The 21709-nt window shown below is 36.0% G+C and overlaps 1 protein-coding gene across 1 annotated transcript in view; it reads left to right on the forward strand.

Moving 5' to 3' along the window:
* Window positions 1-21709, forward strand: part of GLCCI1 (glucocorticoid induced 1) — a 125356-nt gene that overhangs the window by 80543 nt on the left and 23104 nt on the right. The window contains exons 4-5 of the mRNA XM_059933906.1: window positions 8488-8604; window positions 19024-19176. Of these exons, the coding sequence (XP_059789889.1) occupies window positions 8488-8604; window positions 19024-19176 (270 nt within the window). The remainder of the gene's footprint in view (window positions 1-8487; window positions 8605-19023; window positions 19177-21709) is intronic.

The following is a 21709-nucleotide window of genomic DNA, read 5'->3' on the forward strand; positions in this document are numbered from 1 at the left end:
GTTGTGTTAGTTTCTGCTGTACAGCAAAGTGAATTAGTTATACATATGCATATATTCACTCTTTTTCAGATTCTTTTCCCATAAGTCATTACAGAGTATTTATCTATTTCATATAGTAGAGTGTATATGTCAATGCCAGTCTCCCAATTTATCTCTCCCTCCACGCTTCCCCCCTGCCACTGCTTTCTCCCCTGGTAACCATAAGTTTGTTTTCTACATCTGACTCTATTTCTGTTTTTATGGTACTTGATTTGTATACATTTAATAGAGGTAAAAGAGAAGAAAGGTAAATTTTAAATATATTTTTTAGCATACATCATCAGCCTGTAGTGGCACTGCATTTGTTCATGGAATAGCATCAAATGAATAAGACTGTATGCTCAATATTGTGTAAAAGCATCTAGAATTTCAAAAGAAAGAGTAGATACAATCTACTTTTTAAAGAGCTTAATTACATATTAGCAAAATCAACTAAGAGATAATCACAAAAGGACTTTATATTAACTCCCACTATCCTTATTCAGTGAGAGAAGTTCATCTCTTGTGTATGGTGCAAAACTAGAAGCTCTTACACACCTATGATTCCTTCAAGTGAACATGCTTTCCAATCTCTCGTAATAGTTAAAGCTTCCTACTTATTTCATGGTTGCAGCTACTCCTCTTCTAGCTAGGGCCTACTGCAGGTGAATGACTTCATGGGTGAAGGGATCCCAGAGGCTCCTTTTGTCTTTCTTGCTTACCTCTTTCCTAACTCCATAGCTACGATTTCTGACCCCTCTGAAGTTGGAGCTTGGGGGAGAGAGGGAGAGGTAAGGGGAATAGAAATGTTCCTACTTGACTGGTACTGTTATCAGATGGCTGTCAATTAGCTGGGCTTGACAGATTTTTAAAACTGACCTTCTTTTGTAGAGTAATTTCTTGGGTTCTTTGGACATCCCTTGTTGCTGCACATCTCTTACCTACACTTCTATCTTACTCTCTCCCTAGCCTCTAGAATTCTAGAAATAACATTCAGTTTCTCAGCTGCTGAGCTCTGTTTACTTGTTGCTGCACATCTCTTACCTACACTTCTATCTTACTCTCTCCTTAGCCTCTAGAATTCTAGAAATAACATTCAGTTTCTCAGCTGCTGAGCTCTGTTTACCCTTTTAGGTGGTCCTCTTAAGTAGGACCTAAGACAACCCTCCACTACGACTCTCACTTTCAAATTGCCCAAATGGTTACTGGGAAGCTTGCACATTAAAAAAAATCTGGTTAATATCTGGGAGTTTAGGCTGATTCTAAAGCAAGAGTAAATCTCCATCATCCTAGCTCAACATTTTCAGTATCTGGGGTGGAGTCATGTTCCAGTCCATCCGGTCTTCTTATCTGTGAGGAACAATCAGTCCTTTCAAGTTGTTCCATTAAAACTCCTTTCTCTTCATTTGAGGCGAAAGAGGAAGTATACCCTCCACGTCTCGGATTTGATTTTTTCCTACTTATAACCTAATAAGTTAGCTTTTTACTATTTCATGGATGCTGGCAGAAGTCATGAGGGTCGTGGTTTAGAGACAATGGACTTTATTATTCACCGCACAGCAGGTATCAAGACTATCGAGTTTGCATTAGTTCCCCTGAACCCCAAGTCCAGTGGGGGTGATGGGGAGGGCCTAAATGGATGCCTACACATATAGTAGATCACGTTGTAGAAGAGAAACAGAACTTGGAGAATCCACTGTTTTTATAGTAAGCAGTAAGTAAACCTACTCTTTATCCCAGAGGGTGACCTTCCCAGAGAGAATATAAATATGACTGTATTGTTGTTTTGACTTTATACTATTTCTGATTTTGATAAAGATAAGTTGCAAAAGGTGAGTTTACTATTCTTAAGTCCTTCAGTGGATAAAAGGAAGAATCATGGATTGCTTCTTTATCTCACCAATAAGCCCTCTTCTCATTACTGGGATAGTTTTTCTCTAAGTAAAATGATTAGGGAAGTTTCTTGCTTCTGATCAAATAGTGATTAATAAATATTGTTGTGGTCTTTCGTTTTTAAGTAAGAAAAATAAAAGTTTCCTTATAGTTTTAGTAAGAGTATACATTCTTCCCTAATGAAAAAAAATTGTTTTATCATACTATACTAGGGGAAAATTGCAGTAATATTTTCTCTGGACCTAAAAAACAACAGTCTGAAGAATTCTTATTTAGTTACGTGGTAAAGTCTTTTAAAAATACAAATATTTATCCAATAAATTCTGAGTCCATATTAAATTGAATTGTAAAGATGTTTTATAATATTTTCATTGTTTAAAACTGGATCCAACATGAACAATATTTAAGGTTATGAAACTGCTTATCGAAAAAGAAATATATCAGTAAGTTAGTATGTAGTCAGTTAATTGCTTCATCAAATTTTTGTTCACCTTTATTGCAGTTTCACATCTTGCAATATCTCCAGCATTAAGAAAGGAAGTTACTTTGCGAAGTGGTTGAGATTATGAGCCAATACATAGTGACTGGTAGTTATTTGCGAACGTTAACACAGTATTACTTTCAGCAGCACTGATAGGTAATAGAAAGGGGTTACAAACTAAAGGCTAAAGGACTGGGTCTGCCATTTATTAGCTGTGTTACCTTGGGAAAGGTACTTTATTTTTCAAAGTGTTTCCTCATCTGTAAAACAGTTACAATGTATCTGTGGAATCTAGTGGGTTTATGAACCAAGTGTTCTTTAAATGTTAGTCTGATTTTGTTGTCAACATTCCTCTGTTGACAAGTATGCCTCATTGGTAGATACATGTCTATATTAAAAACTATTTTATGTGTATAACAATTGTCCCAAAGCTAGCTATATTTGTGGGGATGGATCTCTGTAAATCTCTCTTTGTTACTGGGGTGGGGGTTTGTGTGAGTCTGCATGTGGGCAAGCATGTCTGTCCGTGGGCATGTGTAAAGGTGATGTGCATGCAGGTGACAACTCCCTGTGCATGTGTATGTGCTTACATATATGTGTTCTTTATATATGCACGTTTGTGCATACGTATGCCTATGTTTGTGCATTTGGATATCAGAGGGCTGAATGAACAGCATTTATTTCATTAGGGTTTCATTAGAAAAACAGGAAAACAGCATGAATTATTCATATTTAAACAAAAAGAAGTTTTAAATTTTTATTTTTAGTATTAGAATAGGTAGTGTTGCATTTTAAATTCCTTTGAACACTGTCAAAGGATATAATGTGTAAAATTTGTTTTTAGACTGCAGAACCTTTCTTTTGAGACACTGATCTTTACAAGCACTAAAGTTTGTCACATATTCTCTTTTTTTCATATAAAAGAGAATAACAGCTTGAGATTCATAACTTCTGAAACTATATTTTCAGAAAAATTTGTTGGGTTAATATCTTTAGTAATTTTTGGGGGGCCTTTTTTTCTTAACAGTTCAACTATTGTCATTTGTATGTTGTTCCCATTTGTATGTCTGTCCTCACTTTTTATAAGATTTCTTTATCTCCTTATGAGTTATTAACTTGATCCTTTAGGCAATACAGAATAGTGATTAAGAGAGCAGACTCTGGAATTCCACTTCCTAAGTTCATATACTTGTTTCACCACTTTGTGGCTTTCAACAAGCTAACCTTCCTACCTCTCAGTTTCCTCACCTATAAAGTGGGGATAATAATAGTACATATGTTTTTATTGAGAAATGAATGAGAGAATTCATATAAATGCAAGTGACAAAGTGCCATTCCTGGCGTTAGTCTAGCTCTCTTCTCACTTTTTTTTTCCTCTTTCAAAAGCCCCAGGATCTTGCTTCCCTTCCTACTGCAGCCACTTAGTCTGTTTAAGATGTCTCAGTTCCTTGGCCTACTATAGAATCCATTCTGAGAAATATTACCCTCCCTCCCTTTCACTACCTGAGGCAAAAGTACTCAACCAGTCTTTTGAGGCTCAGAGTTTAGTTTTTTTCTGTTTTTATTTTTATTATCATTATTTTTAAAAATTTATTTATTTACTTATTTATTTTTGGCTGCATTGGGTCTTTGTTGCTGCACGCAGGCTTTCTCTGGTTGCGACGAGCAGCGGCTACTCTTCGTTGCAGTGTGCAGGCTTCTCATTACGGTGGCTTCTCTTGTTGCGGAGCACAGGCTCTAGGCGCGCGGGCTTCAGTAGTTGCGGCACACGGGCTTCAGTAGTTGTGGCTCGGGGGCTCTAGAGCACAGGCTCAGTACTCGTGGTGCACGGGCTTAGTTGCTCCACGGCATGTGAGATCTTCCCGGACCAGGGCTTGAACCCGTGTCTCCTGCATTGGCAGGCAGATTCTTAACCACTGCCCTACCAGGGAAGCCCTTTTGTCCTGTTTTTAAATGTTAACAATAGTGGGGGAAACTAACAGGACAAATATAGCAAATAAACAAGGGTGATGTTATCAGGTTTCCAAAAATTTACAGTGAAATGTGTTCCTAGTTCTTACATTTTAAGTGGGGCCAGTCTCTAATTTTTCCTCATCTAATCTCACAGACATTTTAGTCATTTCTTTGTATTTATGTTAATTCTTCTCTCTACAATATTATTTCTTCTTTGTGACCCAGGCTTACTTAGTCCCTAACTTTTTTAAACTTTGGAGCTCACGTGCCTAGGACCCCTTTCATGTTTAAAGAATTCTCCTATCTACTTCCCTCTTAATTTTTTTTCTTTAAGCTTCATTGAGATATAATTGACATATAACATTATATAAGTTTAAGGTATATACAACGTAATGATTTGATATATGTATATATTGTAAAGTTATTACCACGAGAAGGTTAACACATCCATCACCTCCACATTTTTATAATTTTTGTGTATGTGGAGTGAGAACTTTTAAGATCTATTCTCATAGCAACTGTCAAATATACTATAGAGTATTATTATCTAGAGTCACTATGCTTTACATTACATCCCCAGAACTTACTCATCTTATAACCAGATGCTTGTTCCCTTTTAACCACCCTCACCCATTTTCTGCCCCCCACCAGACCCTGTTCTCTGGTTCTGTGAGTTGTTTTGTTTTTGTTTTTGTTTTTTCAGATTCCATATATGAGTGAGATCATACAGTATTTGGCTTTCTTTGTCTGACTTATTTCACTTAGTATAATACCCTCAAGGTCCATTCTTAATTTTTTCCTTAAGGCCACAGCATTGCTAATGAATATTTAGAAACACAAGTAAGATTCATCTATAGTTTAAGAAATCCAGTCAGTATTACTTAGGGTTCCCTTTGTAAAGGAAGGTTGTATGGGCATTTCATTGTAGTAACTAGGGTGGGTAGGCCCACCAAAGTGAGGACCAAGAGCTTTGTGTGATGCATTGGAACATGGGACTGATTAGAGAGGTTGTCTTAGGCAGAGGTTTGGAACTACGGATGAGATGGGAGGGGTGTGTGAGTGTAGGGTGGAAATTACAACTCCCTATGCCCCTTCCTCCCAGAGATACCTTTGTGTCTACTGTCTACTGGTACTGAACTTAGGGAGAAGAGATGGCTTCGGATGACCATGGGCTCTTGAGCATCAAAGGGAAAAGAGAAGGGAAATTCTAAGTAAAAGCTGTGGGAGGTGAGAATATTTGCAGTTGTTATATAGGTCAGCCCCTCTTCTGAATGTGGTATAAATAACACAGGAACCTCCTATATTCTGAAGCAAAGGAGGATTTATTGTATCTTGTTTTCATTTTACGTGGTTCTTGAGTAAGAGTTGTAATGTTTTTGAGTATATATATTTAGTAAGATGGGCTTCCTTTTTACTCTGATCTCTTCTAAGTTGTAAACAAAAGCAGAACTATGTTATAATCCAAAGATAAACAGTATTGTGTGGAAACTATAAGGTTGCATAGTTTAAGTTGATATTCCAAGCAAAGTAAGGTGTGTACCATTATGTATACTTTTTGTTTTCAGGGGTTTGGTAAAGTTATTTAGAACAAAAACTTTTCTGGCTTAATATGATATCTCAAAGGCCTTTAAAAAGAGAGTGATTAGGATTGATCAATTTTCAGATTATTTTTGTTTGTTTATTTTTAAAGATTATTTTTAAAAATGAAAAAGTACAAATTGCTTTGATTAATCTGTAAGCATTATGGGCTCTTCTCTACAAGCTCTTGCCAGTTTTGAAAAACCACTGAAACATCATTAATATTCAGAAAACACTTAATTTTATACCCCATCCTAATTAAATAACTTGTACAATTTGAAATTCTATTTATTTTTATCATAGAGTATAATCTCTCTTGATTTATAATGATTACCTACTAATTTTGATTCCTTTTCTCATGAAAATTAATGTTCTCTAGAAGAAAACGATGTCATTTCAACAGAGAGCAAGGAACACAAATATTAACATAGATAATCTTATTTATATATCTTTGCAAGGAAATTGTATGGGATGTCCATAAGCTACAAAGAGTTTCAAAAAACTAGAGGATCTTACTTAAAAGAAAGGATATAGATTATTCTTTTAGGTGCTTTATTTTCTTCCATGCTGCTTCTCTTCTGTTTGTAAGTTTTCCCAGCAACCTATATACATTTCCCCTTGACCATTAACAGGCTTTAATAGCAACTATTTTGCTTTTTATTGCCATGGTTATTCCAAGTAAGCATTTTGCTAACATCTCTTTGAGGAAATCAATATATTTTACACACTTTACTTTGTATTTGCACTTTGCCTAGTAGGTAACATAAAACTGAGCTCACTGTATGTGTTCAAGGAGTACCTATTAATTGATTAATGTCATCTTTTCTACAAGGAAAGTAATACCAGTATTAAGTAACGTCCCCCAAATTGCTAATGATTCCCTTTGAAAATGCTCAGGTATATTTTACTTCAGGTCTAGCACAGTTTAAGAAGATTATACAGCACCTAAAATATGTTAATAGTTTAATGAATTCCAAGCCATATTGTAGAAATGACTTTTCTCTTAAGCCTTAAGTCTGGGAGTTTTACTGTTCCATTTAGGAGAATACACTCCTGAGTTATATTTGTTTTGAAAAGTTGTGTCACTGTTGCCAAGTATCTGTCAATGGAGAAGTGGATAAAGAAGATGTGGTACATATATTCAGCAATGAGGAAGAAGGAAATCCTGCCATTTGTAAACAACATTGATGAACCTTGAGGGCATTATGCTAAGTGAAATAAGTCAGACAAAGAAAGACAAATACTGTATGGTATCACTTGTTTGTGGGATCTAAGAAAAGCTAAACTCATAGAAACTGAGAGTAGAGTGGTGGTTGCTAGACTGGAGGGTAGAGGAAAAGGGGAGTGGTCAAAGGGTACATACTTCCAATTATAAGACGAGTAAGTTCTGGGGATCTAATGTACAGAATTTTGATTATAGTTAATAATACTGTATTATATATACTTGGAAGTTGCTAAAAGAGTAAATCTCAAATGTTCTCACCCCCAAAAAGAAATGATAATTATGTACTGGGATGGAGGTATTAACTTATGCTACAGTGGTGTCATTTTGCAATTTATAATAGCATCAAATCAACATGTTGTACAGGGACTTACCCGGTGGTGCAGTGGTTAAGAATCCGCCTGCCAGTGCAGGGGACACAGGTTCAGTCCCTGGTCTGGGAAGATCCCACATGCAGTAGAGCAACTAAGCCCGTGCGCCACAACTACTGAGCCTGCCAGAGCCCGTGAGCCACAACTACTGAGCCCACATGCCACAACTACTGAAGCCTGTGCACCCTAGAGCCCATGCGCGGCAACAGGGGAAGCCACTGCAATGACAGCCTGCGCGCACTGCAATGAAGAGTAGCCCCTGCTCGCTGCAACTAGAGAAAGCCCGCCTGCAGCAATGAAGACCCAATGAAGCCAAAAATAAATAAATAAATTTATTTTAAAAAAAAAAAGTTGTACACCTTAAACTTACACAATGTTATATGTCATTTATGTTTCAATAAAGCTGGAAAATAAAGATTTTGTGACTAAGAGTAATATAATAGTAAGATATTAAATACTAACAAGTAACTAATGCTAAATGCCATACGATTTACACCATGGGATTTACAATTTTAAAGTGTTTAGTAATTGGTCTACCAGATCCATTTTTGTTTATATAAGATGGGAACTTAAAAACTTAATGAGGTCCCTACATTAAGAGATTGGGTTTGACTTGAATCAATAGGCATGTGAAATACTAGTTTTTCACCTTAGAAAAAGTGTTTAAAGGGGAAGATGTTGCTGGTGTTACAAAGGTAAAATATGAAATAATCTGTGGAAATTTAGTCTATGTATTTACCAACAATATTTGAATCGTGTAAGTGAAGCATTTGTAGCATATATTTATTTCTTATTTTCAATAGTTTTAATTATTAAAACTTGGAGAATAAATCATTGTAGTGAAATATTGCCTCTTCTTGAAATCTTTGATAAAAATTTTATTTTTTAACATCTAAAATTAAAGAAATAAATACTTAAAGCTTGGTATTCACTTCTGTTCTCTCCTTGCTTCTCCTCCCTTCTCCCCAAAGCAGATTGCCAAACTGAGGCAGCAACTACAACGTAGTAAGCAGAGCAGTCGGCACAGTAAGGAGAAGGATCGTCAGTCACCTCTCCATGGCAACCACATAGCAATCAATCATACTCAGGTAGGCTAACTTCTTGTCCAGATTGGAATAATTCCTTTTAAAGGGTTCATTATAAAGGAGAACCCATCATTTTAGGATTAAAAAAAAATTAATGTAAATCTCTAGCTCTGTTACATTACAATGTTTGTTTTAAGAAGTTTTTGTTTTTGTTTTAGCCCTATGTGTAATCTTTTAATAACAGACATAACAGAGTGTAGTGGTCACAAGGATGACTGTTACTGGCCTGGGCTGAAATCCTAGCTCATTCACTTACTAAGCAACTCTGGGCATAATCTTATTTAATCTTCCTAATAGTACCTTAACCCATCTCTCTCTGTGTCTCTTGATGTATTTTACCCCTATCTGACTTAGGAAGAAATGGAGAATTCATTTTTTTGTCCTCCCGACCCTACCCCAAACATGTACTCACATACCCCATGGAACAAACTTCGGGAAATGCTATTCTAGACCAAATTTACTTACAAATGTTAACGTAAATTTTAGTAAATCAAATATAGTCGTATAGCAGGAGAAACCCAAGTAGTGTATCAAAAAAATCTAATTAGGGGTTGTTTCACAAATGTAAGGATAATTCAACATTAGGAAATGTATTAGGTTAGTTCATTGCATCAGAAAGTCAAAGTAGATGCTGAAAAACATAATAACACTTGATAAAAATTCAGTATCCATATGTGATAAAAACTTATCCTAAAATAGGACACTTCCTAATGGGACTAACTGCAAATGTAGTTAGATCCTAACAATAAAATACTGGAAGTATTTCTGTTAAAATAAAAATGAAGTCATAGATGTCTGTTATTATTGATGTTATTTGCTAGTAGTTTAGAGGTTCTAGACAGAGCAGTAAGAAATGTTATCACTATGTGCATACGATATTGTTGTATATTTAGAAAATCAAAGTGAATTTACTAAACTATTAAAACTAATGATAGGATGGCTAAAATGGAAGATATTGACAATACCAAGTATTGATAAGGATGTGAAGCAACCAGAACAGCCACACATTGCTGGTGGCAACACAAAATGGTACAGCTACTTTGGAAAGAAGTTTGGCATTTTCTTAAGAAGTTAAACATACACTGACCATATAGCCCAGGAATTCCACTCTTTGGTATCTGTCCACAAGAAATAAAAACATATGTCTACACAGTGACTTCTATATCATTGTTCATGGCAGCAGTATCTATAAGAGTCAAAAAATGGAACCCAACAAATATCCATGAACTGGTAAATGGATAAACAACACTTCATACATCCATATAGTGTAATACTATTCGGCAGTAAAAAGGAAGGAACTACTGGTACTTACAACAACATGGTTGAATCTCAGAAACATCATGCCAAGTGAAAGAAGTCAGAAGCAAAAGGCTACATACTATATGATTCATTACATTAAATCCTCAAAAGAGCAAAATGATGCAAAGTATTAGGGGTGGGAATTGACTGTAGAAAAGCCTTAGAGAAATTTTTTGGATGATAGAAGTTTCTAAAATGTGATTATACTGATAATTGGATGACTATATATTTACAAAGCTCAATGAGCTACATACTTAAAATGGGAGGATTTTATTGTATGTCAGTTATACCTCATCAAAGCTGTAAAACAAACATGTAGTTGGCAAGCAAGCCTCAGACATTTCAAGAGAAAATTCACATATGCCTTACTTTTTCTTCTTAATCTGGTAGAATTAATTCTGTTTATTTCAAGCACCTTTTCTGTAAGAGCCCAATGCATTTATAGTATATCTATTGACATATTGATTTAACAGAAAAAATTTATACACTTGTTCCCAATTTACATTGAATTTTTTGGCATTGTAGTTATGTTTAAAAATAATTATCTTTTGCTATACATACTGAAATAGTTGTAGATGAAATATGAAGTCTAGAATGTGCTTTAATATACTCAAAGAACAAAAACAAGTGGATGTTTAGGTGAAATAAAGTTAGAAATGTTGATAAGTTTTGGAACTGGATGACGTGCACCTGAGTGTTCATTATACTATTCTGTTTAATTATGTTTATGATTATAATTTTCACAATAAAAAGGAGAAAAACTGAGAACTTAATGATCAGATAAAATGTAAACATATAAAAATCAGTTGTTTTCTCCTATACTAGTAAAGGTAAACTACTGTTTCCCTCTGCTTATAACATTCCTGACACCAAATGCGTGAGATTTTTCTCCCACACCAACCAGTTCTCCGACTCGCCAGACACCAACCAAGTGTCCTACAATTCAGTTATAACACTAACTACGTGGAGTTAGCACAGACCTCACAGATGAAGGACTCCGCCCCACAAAACTGCCCCTCTTCAGATGCCAGTTGAAAGGTCCAGATTGTCACTGTACTTTTGACCTACTGGCTATAAAGAAGGGATTCCCACAGCCCCTTCTTCAGGTTCAGTAACTTGCTGTAACGGCTGAAAGAACTCAGGGAAACACATTTCCTTGTTTATTACAAAGGATATAGTAAAGGATATATACAGAGGAACAGCAGGATGAAGAGGTGCACAGGGCAAGGTCTGTAAGTAACTCACGTGCAAGAGCTTCTGCTCGCATGGAGTTGGGGTGTGCCACCCTTCTGGTACATGGATGTGTGTTCACCAACCTGGAAGCTCTCTGAACCCGTAGTGTAGGGATGTTTTTGGAGGCTTCATCACATAGGCATGATTAATTATTAACTCAGTCTCCAGCCCCTCTCCTCACCAGAGGATGAGGGGGATGGGGGCTGGACTGGAAGTTCCAGGCTTCTAATCATGGCTTCTTTCTAGTGACCAGCCCCCCCATTCAGAACCTATTCAGGAACCCACCAAGAGTCACCTCATTAGAACAAAAAACTCTTGGTCCTATCTCCCAGGAAATTCCAAGGGATTTAGGAGCTATGTGTCAGGACTGGTGTCAAAAACCAAATATTGGAACAAAAGATGCTCCTAGTGCCCCTGTCCCTCAGGAAATTACAAGATTTTAGGAACTCTGTGTCACGAACCAGGGGTAGAAACCAAGTACATATTTCTTATTATGTTACAACTAGCAATAACATGTTAGTATATATATAATGAAAAATATAAAATGCCTAGGCTTAAAAGCAATATGCAAACTATAAGACTTTATTGAGGATATGAAATATAAAATAGAGACAAATGGGAAGTCATTCATGCATGGGAAGACAATATTTTTCAAATAGTAATTTGCCCAAAATTAACGTACAAATTGAGTGCCAAAGGAAATGTAAAAGGAATTGTTTTATTACGTTAAAAGTTATTTTCAAAGGTAATATGGAAAAGTAATGCCAGTTAAAAAGAAAATTTGAAAAGGCTTTCCCTATAGGATACCAAAATGCAAAATGTAACTGCTATAAAGTTATAGCAGTTAAAGTGGAGCTCTGTATAGGGATTATCAAGTAACAACTCAAGGAAATCAAATACAGAATCCATAAAGAAATGTTGGGGCAGTTTGATTACTATGTGGGAAAAAAATACCACTTCATAACATACACAAAAATAAATCATGGTAGGTTAAATATTTAAATATGAAAAACCGTAAAAGTACTGAAAGATACTTCATACTAAAGTAAACAGTAAATGTATGACAAAGAGTTACAACTTTAATATGAAAAAAGCTCATGCATTAATAATGAGACAAAGGACATTCGTGGGCACCAGTTTACAGATGGCAGGAGCACAGCACTGAGTGTGGGAAATATATTATTCATTTAATCAATGACTAGCTGTCTACCTCATTATGAATCATATATATCAACGTTAATCATTCAGAATAAGGTAGAGATCATATACTGTTCTTCTTTTTTACCTTGATCATCTTTAATTTTCTTATTTCCTTTCTGTTCTTTAAGTTCCTTGAGCATCAAAAGGCTTGTCTTAACACTTTGTCGTACCTCCTGCAGGACAGCTATGAGAGGTCGTTAATTTTTGACAACTCCTCCAAAGGACTTTTTTTTTTTTTCCCATTTTCTTTTTTTTTTTAATCAGTCATCAATTTTGTACACATCAGTGTATACATGTCAATCCCAATCGCCCAATTCAGCACACCACCATGCCCACCCCACCGCGGTTTTCCCCCCTTGGTGTCCATACATTTGTTGTCTACATCTGTGTCTCAACTTCTGCCCTGCAAACCAGTTCATCTGTACCATTTTTCTAGGTTCCACATACATGCGTTAATATACGATATTTGTTTTTCTCTTTCTGACTTACTTCACTCTGTATGACAGTCTCTAGGTCCATCCACATCTCTACAAATGACCCAATTTCGTTCCTTTTTATGGCTGAGTAATATTCCATTGTATATATGTACCACATCTTCTTTATCCATTCGTCTGTCGATGGGCACTTAGGTTGTTTCCATGACCTGGCTATTGTAAATAGTGCTGCAGTGAACATTGCAGTGCATGTGTCTTTTTGAATTATGGTTTTCTCTGGGTATATGCCCAGTAGTGGGATTGCTGGATCATATGGTAATTCTATTTTTAGTTTTTAAGGAACCTCCATATTGTTTTCCATAGTGGCTGTATCAATTTACATTCCCACCAACATTGCAAGAGGGTTCCCTTTTCTCCACACCCTCTCCAGCATTTGTTGTTTGTAGATTTTCTGATGATGCCCATTCTAACTGGTGTGAAGTGATACCTCATTGTACTTTTGATTTGCATTTCTCTAATAATTAGTGATGTTGAGCATCTTTTCATGTGCTTCTTGGCCATCTGTATGTCTTCTTTGGAGAAATGTCTATTTAGGTCTTCTGCCCATTTTTGGATTGGGTTGTTTGTTTCTTTACTAGTGAGCGGAATGAGCTGTTTATATATTTTGGAGATTAATCCTTTGTCCGTTGATTCGTTTGCAAATATTTTCTCCCATTCTGAGGGTTGTCTTTTCGTCTTGTTCATGGTTTCCTTTGCGTGCAAAAGCTTTGAAGTTTCATTAGGTCCCATTTGTTTATTTTTGTTTTTATTTCCATTACTCTAGGAGGTGGATCAAAAAAGATCTTGCTGTGATTTATGTCAAAGAGTGTTCTTCCTATGTTTTCCTCTAAGAGTTTTATAGTGTCCGGTCTTACATTTAGGTCTTGAATCCATTTTGAGTTTATTTTTGTGTATGGTGTAGGAAGTATTTTAATTTCATTCTTTTACATGTAGCTGTCCATTTTTCCCAGCACCACTTATTGAAGAGACTGTCTTTTCTCCATTGTATATCTTTGCCTCCTTTGTCATAGATTAATTGACCATAGGTGCGTGGGTTTATCTCTGGGCTTTCTATCTTGTTCCATTGATCTATGTTTCTGTTTTTATGCCAGTACCATACTGTCTTGATTACTGTAGCTTTGTAGTATAGTCTGAAGTCAGGGAGTCTGATTCCTCCAGCTTCGTTTTTTTCCCTCAAGACTGCTTTGGCTATTCGGGGTCTTTTGTGTCTCCATACAAATTATAAGATGATTTGTTCTAGTTCTGTAAAAAATGTCATTAGTAATTTGATAGGGATTGCATTGAATCTGTAGATTGCTTTGGGTAGTATAGTCATTTTCACAATATTGATTCTTCCAGTCCAAGAACATGGTATATCTCTCCATCTGTTGGTATCATCTTTAATTTCTTTCATCAGTGTCTTATAGTTTTCTGCATACAGGTCTTTTGTCTCCTTAGGTAGGTTTATTCCTAAGTATTTTATTCTTTTTGTTGCAATGGTAAATGGGAGTGGTTCCTTAATTTCTCTTTCAGATTTTTCATCATTAGTGTATAGGAATGCAAGAGATTTCTGTGCATTAACTTTGTATCCTGCTACTTTACAAAATTCATTGATTAGCTCCAGTAGTTTTCTGGTAGCATCTTTAGGATTCTCTCTGTACAGTATCATGTCATCTGCAAACAGTGACAGTTTTACTTCTTTTCCTATTTGGATTCCTTTTATTTCTTTTTCTTCTCTGATTGCCGTGGCTAGGACTTCCAAAACTATGTTGAATAATAATGGTGAGAGTGGACATCCTTATCTCGTTCCTGATCTTAGAGGAAATGCTTTCAGTTTTTCACCATTGAGAATGATGTTTGCTGTGGGTTTGTCGTATATGGCCTTTATTATGTTGAGGTAGGTTCCCTCTATGCCCACTTTCTGGAGAGTTTTTGTCATAAATGGGTGTTGAATTTTGTCAAAAGCTTTTTCTGCATCTATTAGATGATCATATGGTTTTTATTCTTCAATTTGTTAATATGGTGTATCACATTGATTGATTTGCATATATTGAAGAATCCTTGCATCCCTGGGATAAATCCCACTTGATTGTGGTGTATGATCATTTTAATGTGTTGTTGGATTCTGTTTGCTAGTATTTTCTTGAGGATTTTTGCATCTATATTCATCAGTGATATTGGTCTGTAATTTTCTTTTTTTGTACTATCTTTGTCTGGTTCTGGTATCAAGGTGATGGTGGCCTCATAGAATGAGTTTGGGAGTGTTACTTCCTCTGCAATTTTTTGGAAGAGTTTGAGAAGGATGGGTGTTAGCTCTTCTCTAAATGTTTGATAGAATTCACCTGTGAAGCCATCTGGTCCTGGACTTTTGTTTGTTGGAAGATTTTTAATCACAGTTTCAATTTCATTACTTGTGATTGGTCTGTTCATATTTTCTGTTTCTTCCTGGTTCAGTCTTGGAAGATTATACCTTTCTAAGAATTTGTCCATTTCTTCCAGGTTGTCCATTTTATTGGCATAGAGTTGCTTGTAGTAGTCTCTTAGGATGCTTTGTATTTCTGCAGTGTCTGTTGTAACTTCTCCTTTTTCATTTCTAATTTTATTGATTTGAGTCCTCTCCCTCTTTTTCTTGATGAGTCTGGCTAATGGTTTATCAATTTTGTTTATCTTCTCAAAGAACCAGCTTTTAGTTTTCCTGATCTTTGCTATTGTTTTCTTTGTTTCTATTTCATTTATTTCTGCTCTGATCTTTATGATTTCTTTCCTTCTGCTAACTTTGGGTTTTGTTTGTTCTTCTTTCTCTAGTTCCTTTAGGTGTAAGGTTAGATTGTTTACTTGAGATTTTTATTGTTTCTTTAGGTAGGCTTGTATACCTATAAACTTCCGTCTTAGAACTGGTTTTGCTGCATCCCACAGGTTTTGGATCGTCGTGTTTTCATTGTCATTTGTCTCTAGGTATTTTTTGATTTTCTCTTTGATTTCTTCAGTGATGTCTTGGTTATTTAGTAACGTATTGTTTAGCCTCCATGTGTTTATGTTTTTTACGGTTTTTTCCCTGTAATTCATTTCTAATCTCATAGCATTGTGGTTAGAAAAGAGGCTGCATATGATTTCAGTTGTCTTAAATTTACTGTGGCTTGATTTGTGACCCAAGATGTGATCTATCCTGGAGAATGTTCCGTGCGCACTTGAGAAGAAAGTGTAATCTGCTGGTTTTGGATGGAATGTCCTGTAAATATCAATTAAATCTATCTGGTCTATTGTGTCATTTAAAGCTTCTGTTTTCTTATTTATTTTCATTTTGGATGATCTGTCCTTTGGTGTAAGTGAGGTGTTAAATTCCCCCACTATTAGTGTGTTACTGTCGATTTCCTCTTTTATAGCTGTTAGCAGTTGCCTTATGTATTGAGGTGCTCCTATGTTGGGTGCATATATATTTATAATTGTTATATCTTCTTCTTGGATTGATCCCTTGATCATTACGTAGTGTCCTTCCTTGTCTCTTGTAACATTCTTTATTTTAATGTCTATTTTATCTGATATGAGTATAGCTACTCCACCTTTCTTTTGATTTCCATTTGCATGGAATATCTTTTTCCATCCCCTCACTTTCAATCTGGATGTGTCCCTAGGTCTGAAGTGGGTCCCTTGTAGACAGCATATATATGGGTCTTGTATTTGTATCCATTCAGCAAGCCTGTGTCTTTTGGTTGGAGCATTTAATCCATTCACGTTTAAGGTAATTACTGATATGTATGTTCCTATGACCATTTTCTTAATTGTTTTGGGTTTGTTTTTGTAGGTCCTTTTCTTCTCTTGTGTTTCCCACTTAGAGAAGTTCCTTTAGCCTTTGTTGTAGAGCTGGTTTGGTGGTGCTGAATTCTCTTAGCTTTTGCTTGTCTGTAAAGCTTTTGATTTCTCTATCAAATCTAAATGAGGTCCTTGCGGGTAGAGTAATCTTGGTTGTAGGTTCTTCCCTTTCATCACTTTAAGTATATCATGCCACTCCCTTCTGTCTTGTAGAGTTTCTGCTGAGAAATCAGCTGTTAACCTTATGGGGGTTCCCTTTTATGTTATTTGTCTTTTTTCCCTTGCTGCTTTCAATAATTTTTCTATGTCTTTAATTTTTGCCAGTTTTGATTACTGTATGTCTCGGCGTGTTTCTCCTTGGGTTTATCCTGTATGGGACTTGCTGCGCTTCCTGGACTTGGGTGGCTATTTCCTTTCCCATGTTAGGGAAGTTTTCGACTATAATCTCTTCAAATATTTTCTCTGGTCCTTTCTCTCTCTCTTCTCCTTCTGGGACCCCTATAATGCGAATGTTGTTGCGTTTAACGTTGTCCCAGAGGTCTCTTAGGCTGTCTTCATTTCTTTTCATTCTTTTTTCTTTAGTCTGTTCTGCAGCAGTGAATTCCACCATTCTGTCTTCCAGGTCACTTATCCGTTCTTCTGCCTCAGTTATTCTGCTATTGATTCCTTTTAGTGTAGTTTTCATTTCAGTTATTGTATTGTTCATCTCTGTTTGTTTGTTCTTTAATTCTTCTAGGTCTTTGTTAAACACTTCTTGCATCGTCTTGATCTTTGCCTCCATTCTTTTTCCGAGGTCCTGGATCACCTTCACTATCATTATTCTGAATTCTTTTTCTGGAAGGTTGCCTATCTCCACTTCATTTAGTTGCTTTTCTGGGGTTTTATCTTGTTCCTTCTTCTGGTATATAGCCCTCTCCCTTTTCATCTTGTCTATCTTTCTGTGAATGTGGTTTTTGTTCCACAGGCTGCAGGACTGTAGTTTTTCTTGATTCTGCTGCCTGCCCTCTGGTGGTTGAGGCTATCTAAGAGGCTTGATGGGAGGCTCTGGTGGTGGGTAGATCTGACTGTTGCTGTGGTGGTCAGAGCTCAGTAAAACTTTAATCCACTTGACTGTTGATGGGTGGGGCTGGGTTCCCTCCCTGTTGGTTGTTTGGCCTGAGGCAACCCAACACTGGAGCCTACCTGGGCTCTTTGGTGGGCTTAATGGCAGACTCTGGGAGGGCTCACGCCAAGGAGTACTTCCCAGAACTTCTGCTGCCAGTGTCCTTGTCCCCACGGTGAAACAGAGCCACCCCCCGCCTCTGCAGGAGACCTTCCAATACTAGCAGGTAGGTCTGGTTCAGTCTCTCCCGGGGTCACTGCTCCTTCCCCTGGGTCCCGATGCGCACACTGTTCTATGTGCACCCTCCAAGAGTGGGGTCTCTGTTGCCCCCAGTCCTGTTGAAGTCCTGCAATCAATTCCCACTAGGCTTCAAAGTCTGATTCTCTATGAATTCCTCCTCCCGTTGCCGGACCCCCAGGTTGGGAAGCCTGACGTGGGGCTCAGAACCTTCACTCCAGTGGGTGGACTTCTGTGGTATAAGTGTTCTCCAGTCTGTGAGTCACCCACGCACCAGTTATGGGATATGATTTTACTGTGACTGTGCCCCTCCTACCGTCTCATTGTGGCTTCTCCTTTGTCTTTGGATGTGGGGTATCTTTTTTGGTGAGTTCCAGTGTCTTCCTGTCGATGATTGTCCAGCAGCTAGTTGTGATTCTGGTGTTCTCGTAAGAGGGAGTGAGAGCACGTCCTTCTACTCCGCCATCTTGGTTCCTCTCCTCCAAAGGACTTTTGAAAGCAACCTTATAGTTAAGTGAGTGTTACTGAACTTAACATGATGTTGTTGCCACACTACTTAGTAATCCAAAAGGCTTTCTTAAATGGTTGATAAAATGGAAATGAAAAATATTAGAAGGTAATTGTCACAGGGCAGGGAACAAATCTTTTAAACACATACACAAGCACAGAGCACAGCTGAAGTTTCACATGATACACTCAACTTACATGATTTCAACTATGCTTTTCCAGTAAAAACAAAAAAGAAAAAAAATTAAACAGCACAGAGGACACTCGATTTCTGCCATTCTACTGGAAAAGTGTATACAGTTTACAATCCTACTTAGTTACATAAAGGATTTATAAAGGATTATTATACTTACATAAAGGATTATTTTGACTCTGTAATTTTTACCTTACTTCCTTACTTTGGAACCTAAACTGCTGTATGTGTATCTGTATTTATATTGTATTTGAAATTTCAAAATAACTCTGCTCATTGAGTTTCTCTTTTAAGATTTACCATGCTCTTTAGTTCTTGATTTCTTTGGCCACAGATAATTTGGTAACACCTTATCTTCTGTTTTGTAGGCTACTGGATCAAGATCAGTCCCTATGCCACTGTCAAATGTATCAGTGCCAAAATCATCTGTTTCACGTGTGCCCTGCAATGTAGAAGGAATAAGTCCTGAATTAGAAAAGGTATTCATTAAAGAAAATAACGGGAAAGAGGAAGTGTCCAAGGTAAGGTTACATGGAATGTTTGAATCACTTCTTTCTTTAATATTGTGGACTGTCTCAAAAGTTTTTTTTGGGGGGTTACAGCTTTATTAGATATAATTCACATACCATACAGTTTACCCATTTAAAGTGTACAAGTCAGTGGTTTTTAGCATATTCACAGAGTTGTGCAACCAATACCGCAGTCAACTTTACAGCTTTTTCATCACCCCAAAAAGAAACTCCATACCCTTTAGCAGTCATCTCTTATTTTCCTCCAGTGAGGCAACAACTAATCTACTGTCTATGTCTATGAATTGGCCTGTTCTAGATATTTCATATAAATGCAGTCATGCAATATATGGCCTTTGTAACAGATGTTTTTCACTGAGCATAATGTTTTTAAGGTTCACCTATAGTGTAATATGTATCAGTACTTCATTCCTTTTTATTGCCAAATAATATTCAATCATACAGATTTTATTATCCAGTCATTAATTGATAAACATTTCCATTGTTTCTACTTTTTGGCTATTATGAGTAATGCTGCTATGAAGTTTATATACAAGTTTTTGTGTGAACATGATGTTTTCATTTCTGTTGAGTATATACCCATGAGTGGAATTGCTTGTATGGTAACTCTTTGTTTAACCTTTTGAGAAGCTGCCAGACTACTTTCCAAAGTGGCTGCACTGCACCATTTTACATCCCCACCAGCTGTGTCTGAAGGTTCCAATTTCTCCATCTTCAGCAACACTTGTAATTATGTGTCTTTTTTATTGTAGCCATTCTAGTGGATGTGAAGTGGTATCTCATCATGGTGTTGACCATTTGTATATCTTCTCTGGAAAACTGTCTATTTAGATCCTTTGCCCATTTCAAAATTAGGTTGTCTTTTTACTATTGCTTGGTAAAAGGTCTTTATAAAGTTCTTACCTTCTAGATAAAAATCCCTTATTAGATATATGGTTTGAAAATATCTCCTATTCTGTGGGTTGTCTTTTCACTTTTCATTTTCTTTTGGGTCATATCTAAAAGATTGCCTAATCTAAGGTCACAATGATTTATTCTTGTGTTTTCTTCTAAGAGTTTTATGGTTTTAGCTTTCTCTTATATTTAGGTCTCTGATCTATTTGAATTAATCAAAAATACTTTATAAATTACCTCTGTCCCAGAAAGGAAATCTGGACACTCCTGCATATGAACCTATATTTGACCACATTTTAAAGATATACTCAACAAAAGAAAACATCAAGTAGCATTTGGCTTAATTATCTATCTGATGGTTTTTTAGAACTAAAATATGATTTAATTTATGTCAAATGTGTATCTAATTCCTTCAAATAATGTGTAGGTTTTAAAACTGATTTAGAGTTCATCTCAAAATTCACACAGTTCAATATTATATTTATAAAACTGAAAAAGAAACTTTTTCCAACTCTGAATATTGCTTAGCAGATATAAGCATTAATCACAGTTTATTGTGTATGCTTCCAAATATGTGTATGTATGCTAATATATATTGAATCACTGTATGAATGTACCATAATTTAAAAGTCCCCTACTGATGGGCATTTAGATTGTTTTCAGTTTTTGTCATCATAAGCAGTGCTTTAGAAAACATAGTGTACTCTTGGCAGACAATTCCCTGGCTGTGAAACTGCTGGGTCAAAGCATTTGCACGTTTTAAATTTTGATGAATATTGCTAAAATTACCATCCCAAAAGGTTGTGCCAGTTTACTCTCCCTAGAGTTAAATTTTTATGTTATATTCATTAGGCCAAAAAGGAACCCTTTGGAAATTGTGCTCTTAGCTTAGCTGTGTATACCATTAAAATGTTTCCTTTATACATTAAGTTAACATTTAAGAACAGTAATGTAAGGAAGTAGAATTGGTCTAATTTTTTGAGGATGAGATAATCAGACACATATTTGCTAATTCTTTAAGAACTGCTAAGCAAAACTATACTAGAAGATGAAACTTAGTAACATAGTTCTGCTTGAATACACTTTCTTCTCACATGCACACAGAACATTCTCCAGGATAGATCATGTCTTGGGTCACAAGCCTCAGAAAATTTAAGAAAATTGAAATCATATCAAGCATCTTTTCTGACTACAACACTATGAGACTGAAAATCAGTTCCAGGAAAAAAACTGTAAAAAACACAAATACATGGAGGCTAAACAGTACGCTACTAAATAACCAAGAGATCACTGAAGAAATCAAAGAAGAAATTTAAAAAATTAAATTAAATTAAAAATTAAATTAAATTTAAAAATACATTAAAAATAAAAAATTTATTAAAATATAAAATTAAAAAATACATAGAAACAAATGACAACGAAAACACAAAATCTGTGATCCAAAATCTGTGGGATGCAACAAAAGCACTTCTAAGAGGCAAGTTTATAGCAATTCAATCTCACCTCAAGAACCAAGAAAAATCTCAAATAAACAATCTAACCTTACACCTAAAGCAACTAGAGAAACAAGAACAAAGAAAACCCAGAGTCAGTAGAAGGAAAGAAATCATAAAGATCAGAGAAGAAATAA

The sequence above is a fragment of the Balaenoptera ricei genome, chromosome 9, assembly GCF_028023285.1.
Source record: "Balaenoptera ricei isolate mBalRic1 chromosome 9, mBalRic1.hap2, whole genome shotgun sequence".
NCBI lineage: Eukaryota > Metazoa > Chordata > Mammalia > Artiodactyla > Balaenopteridae > Balaenoptera > Balaenoptera ricei.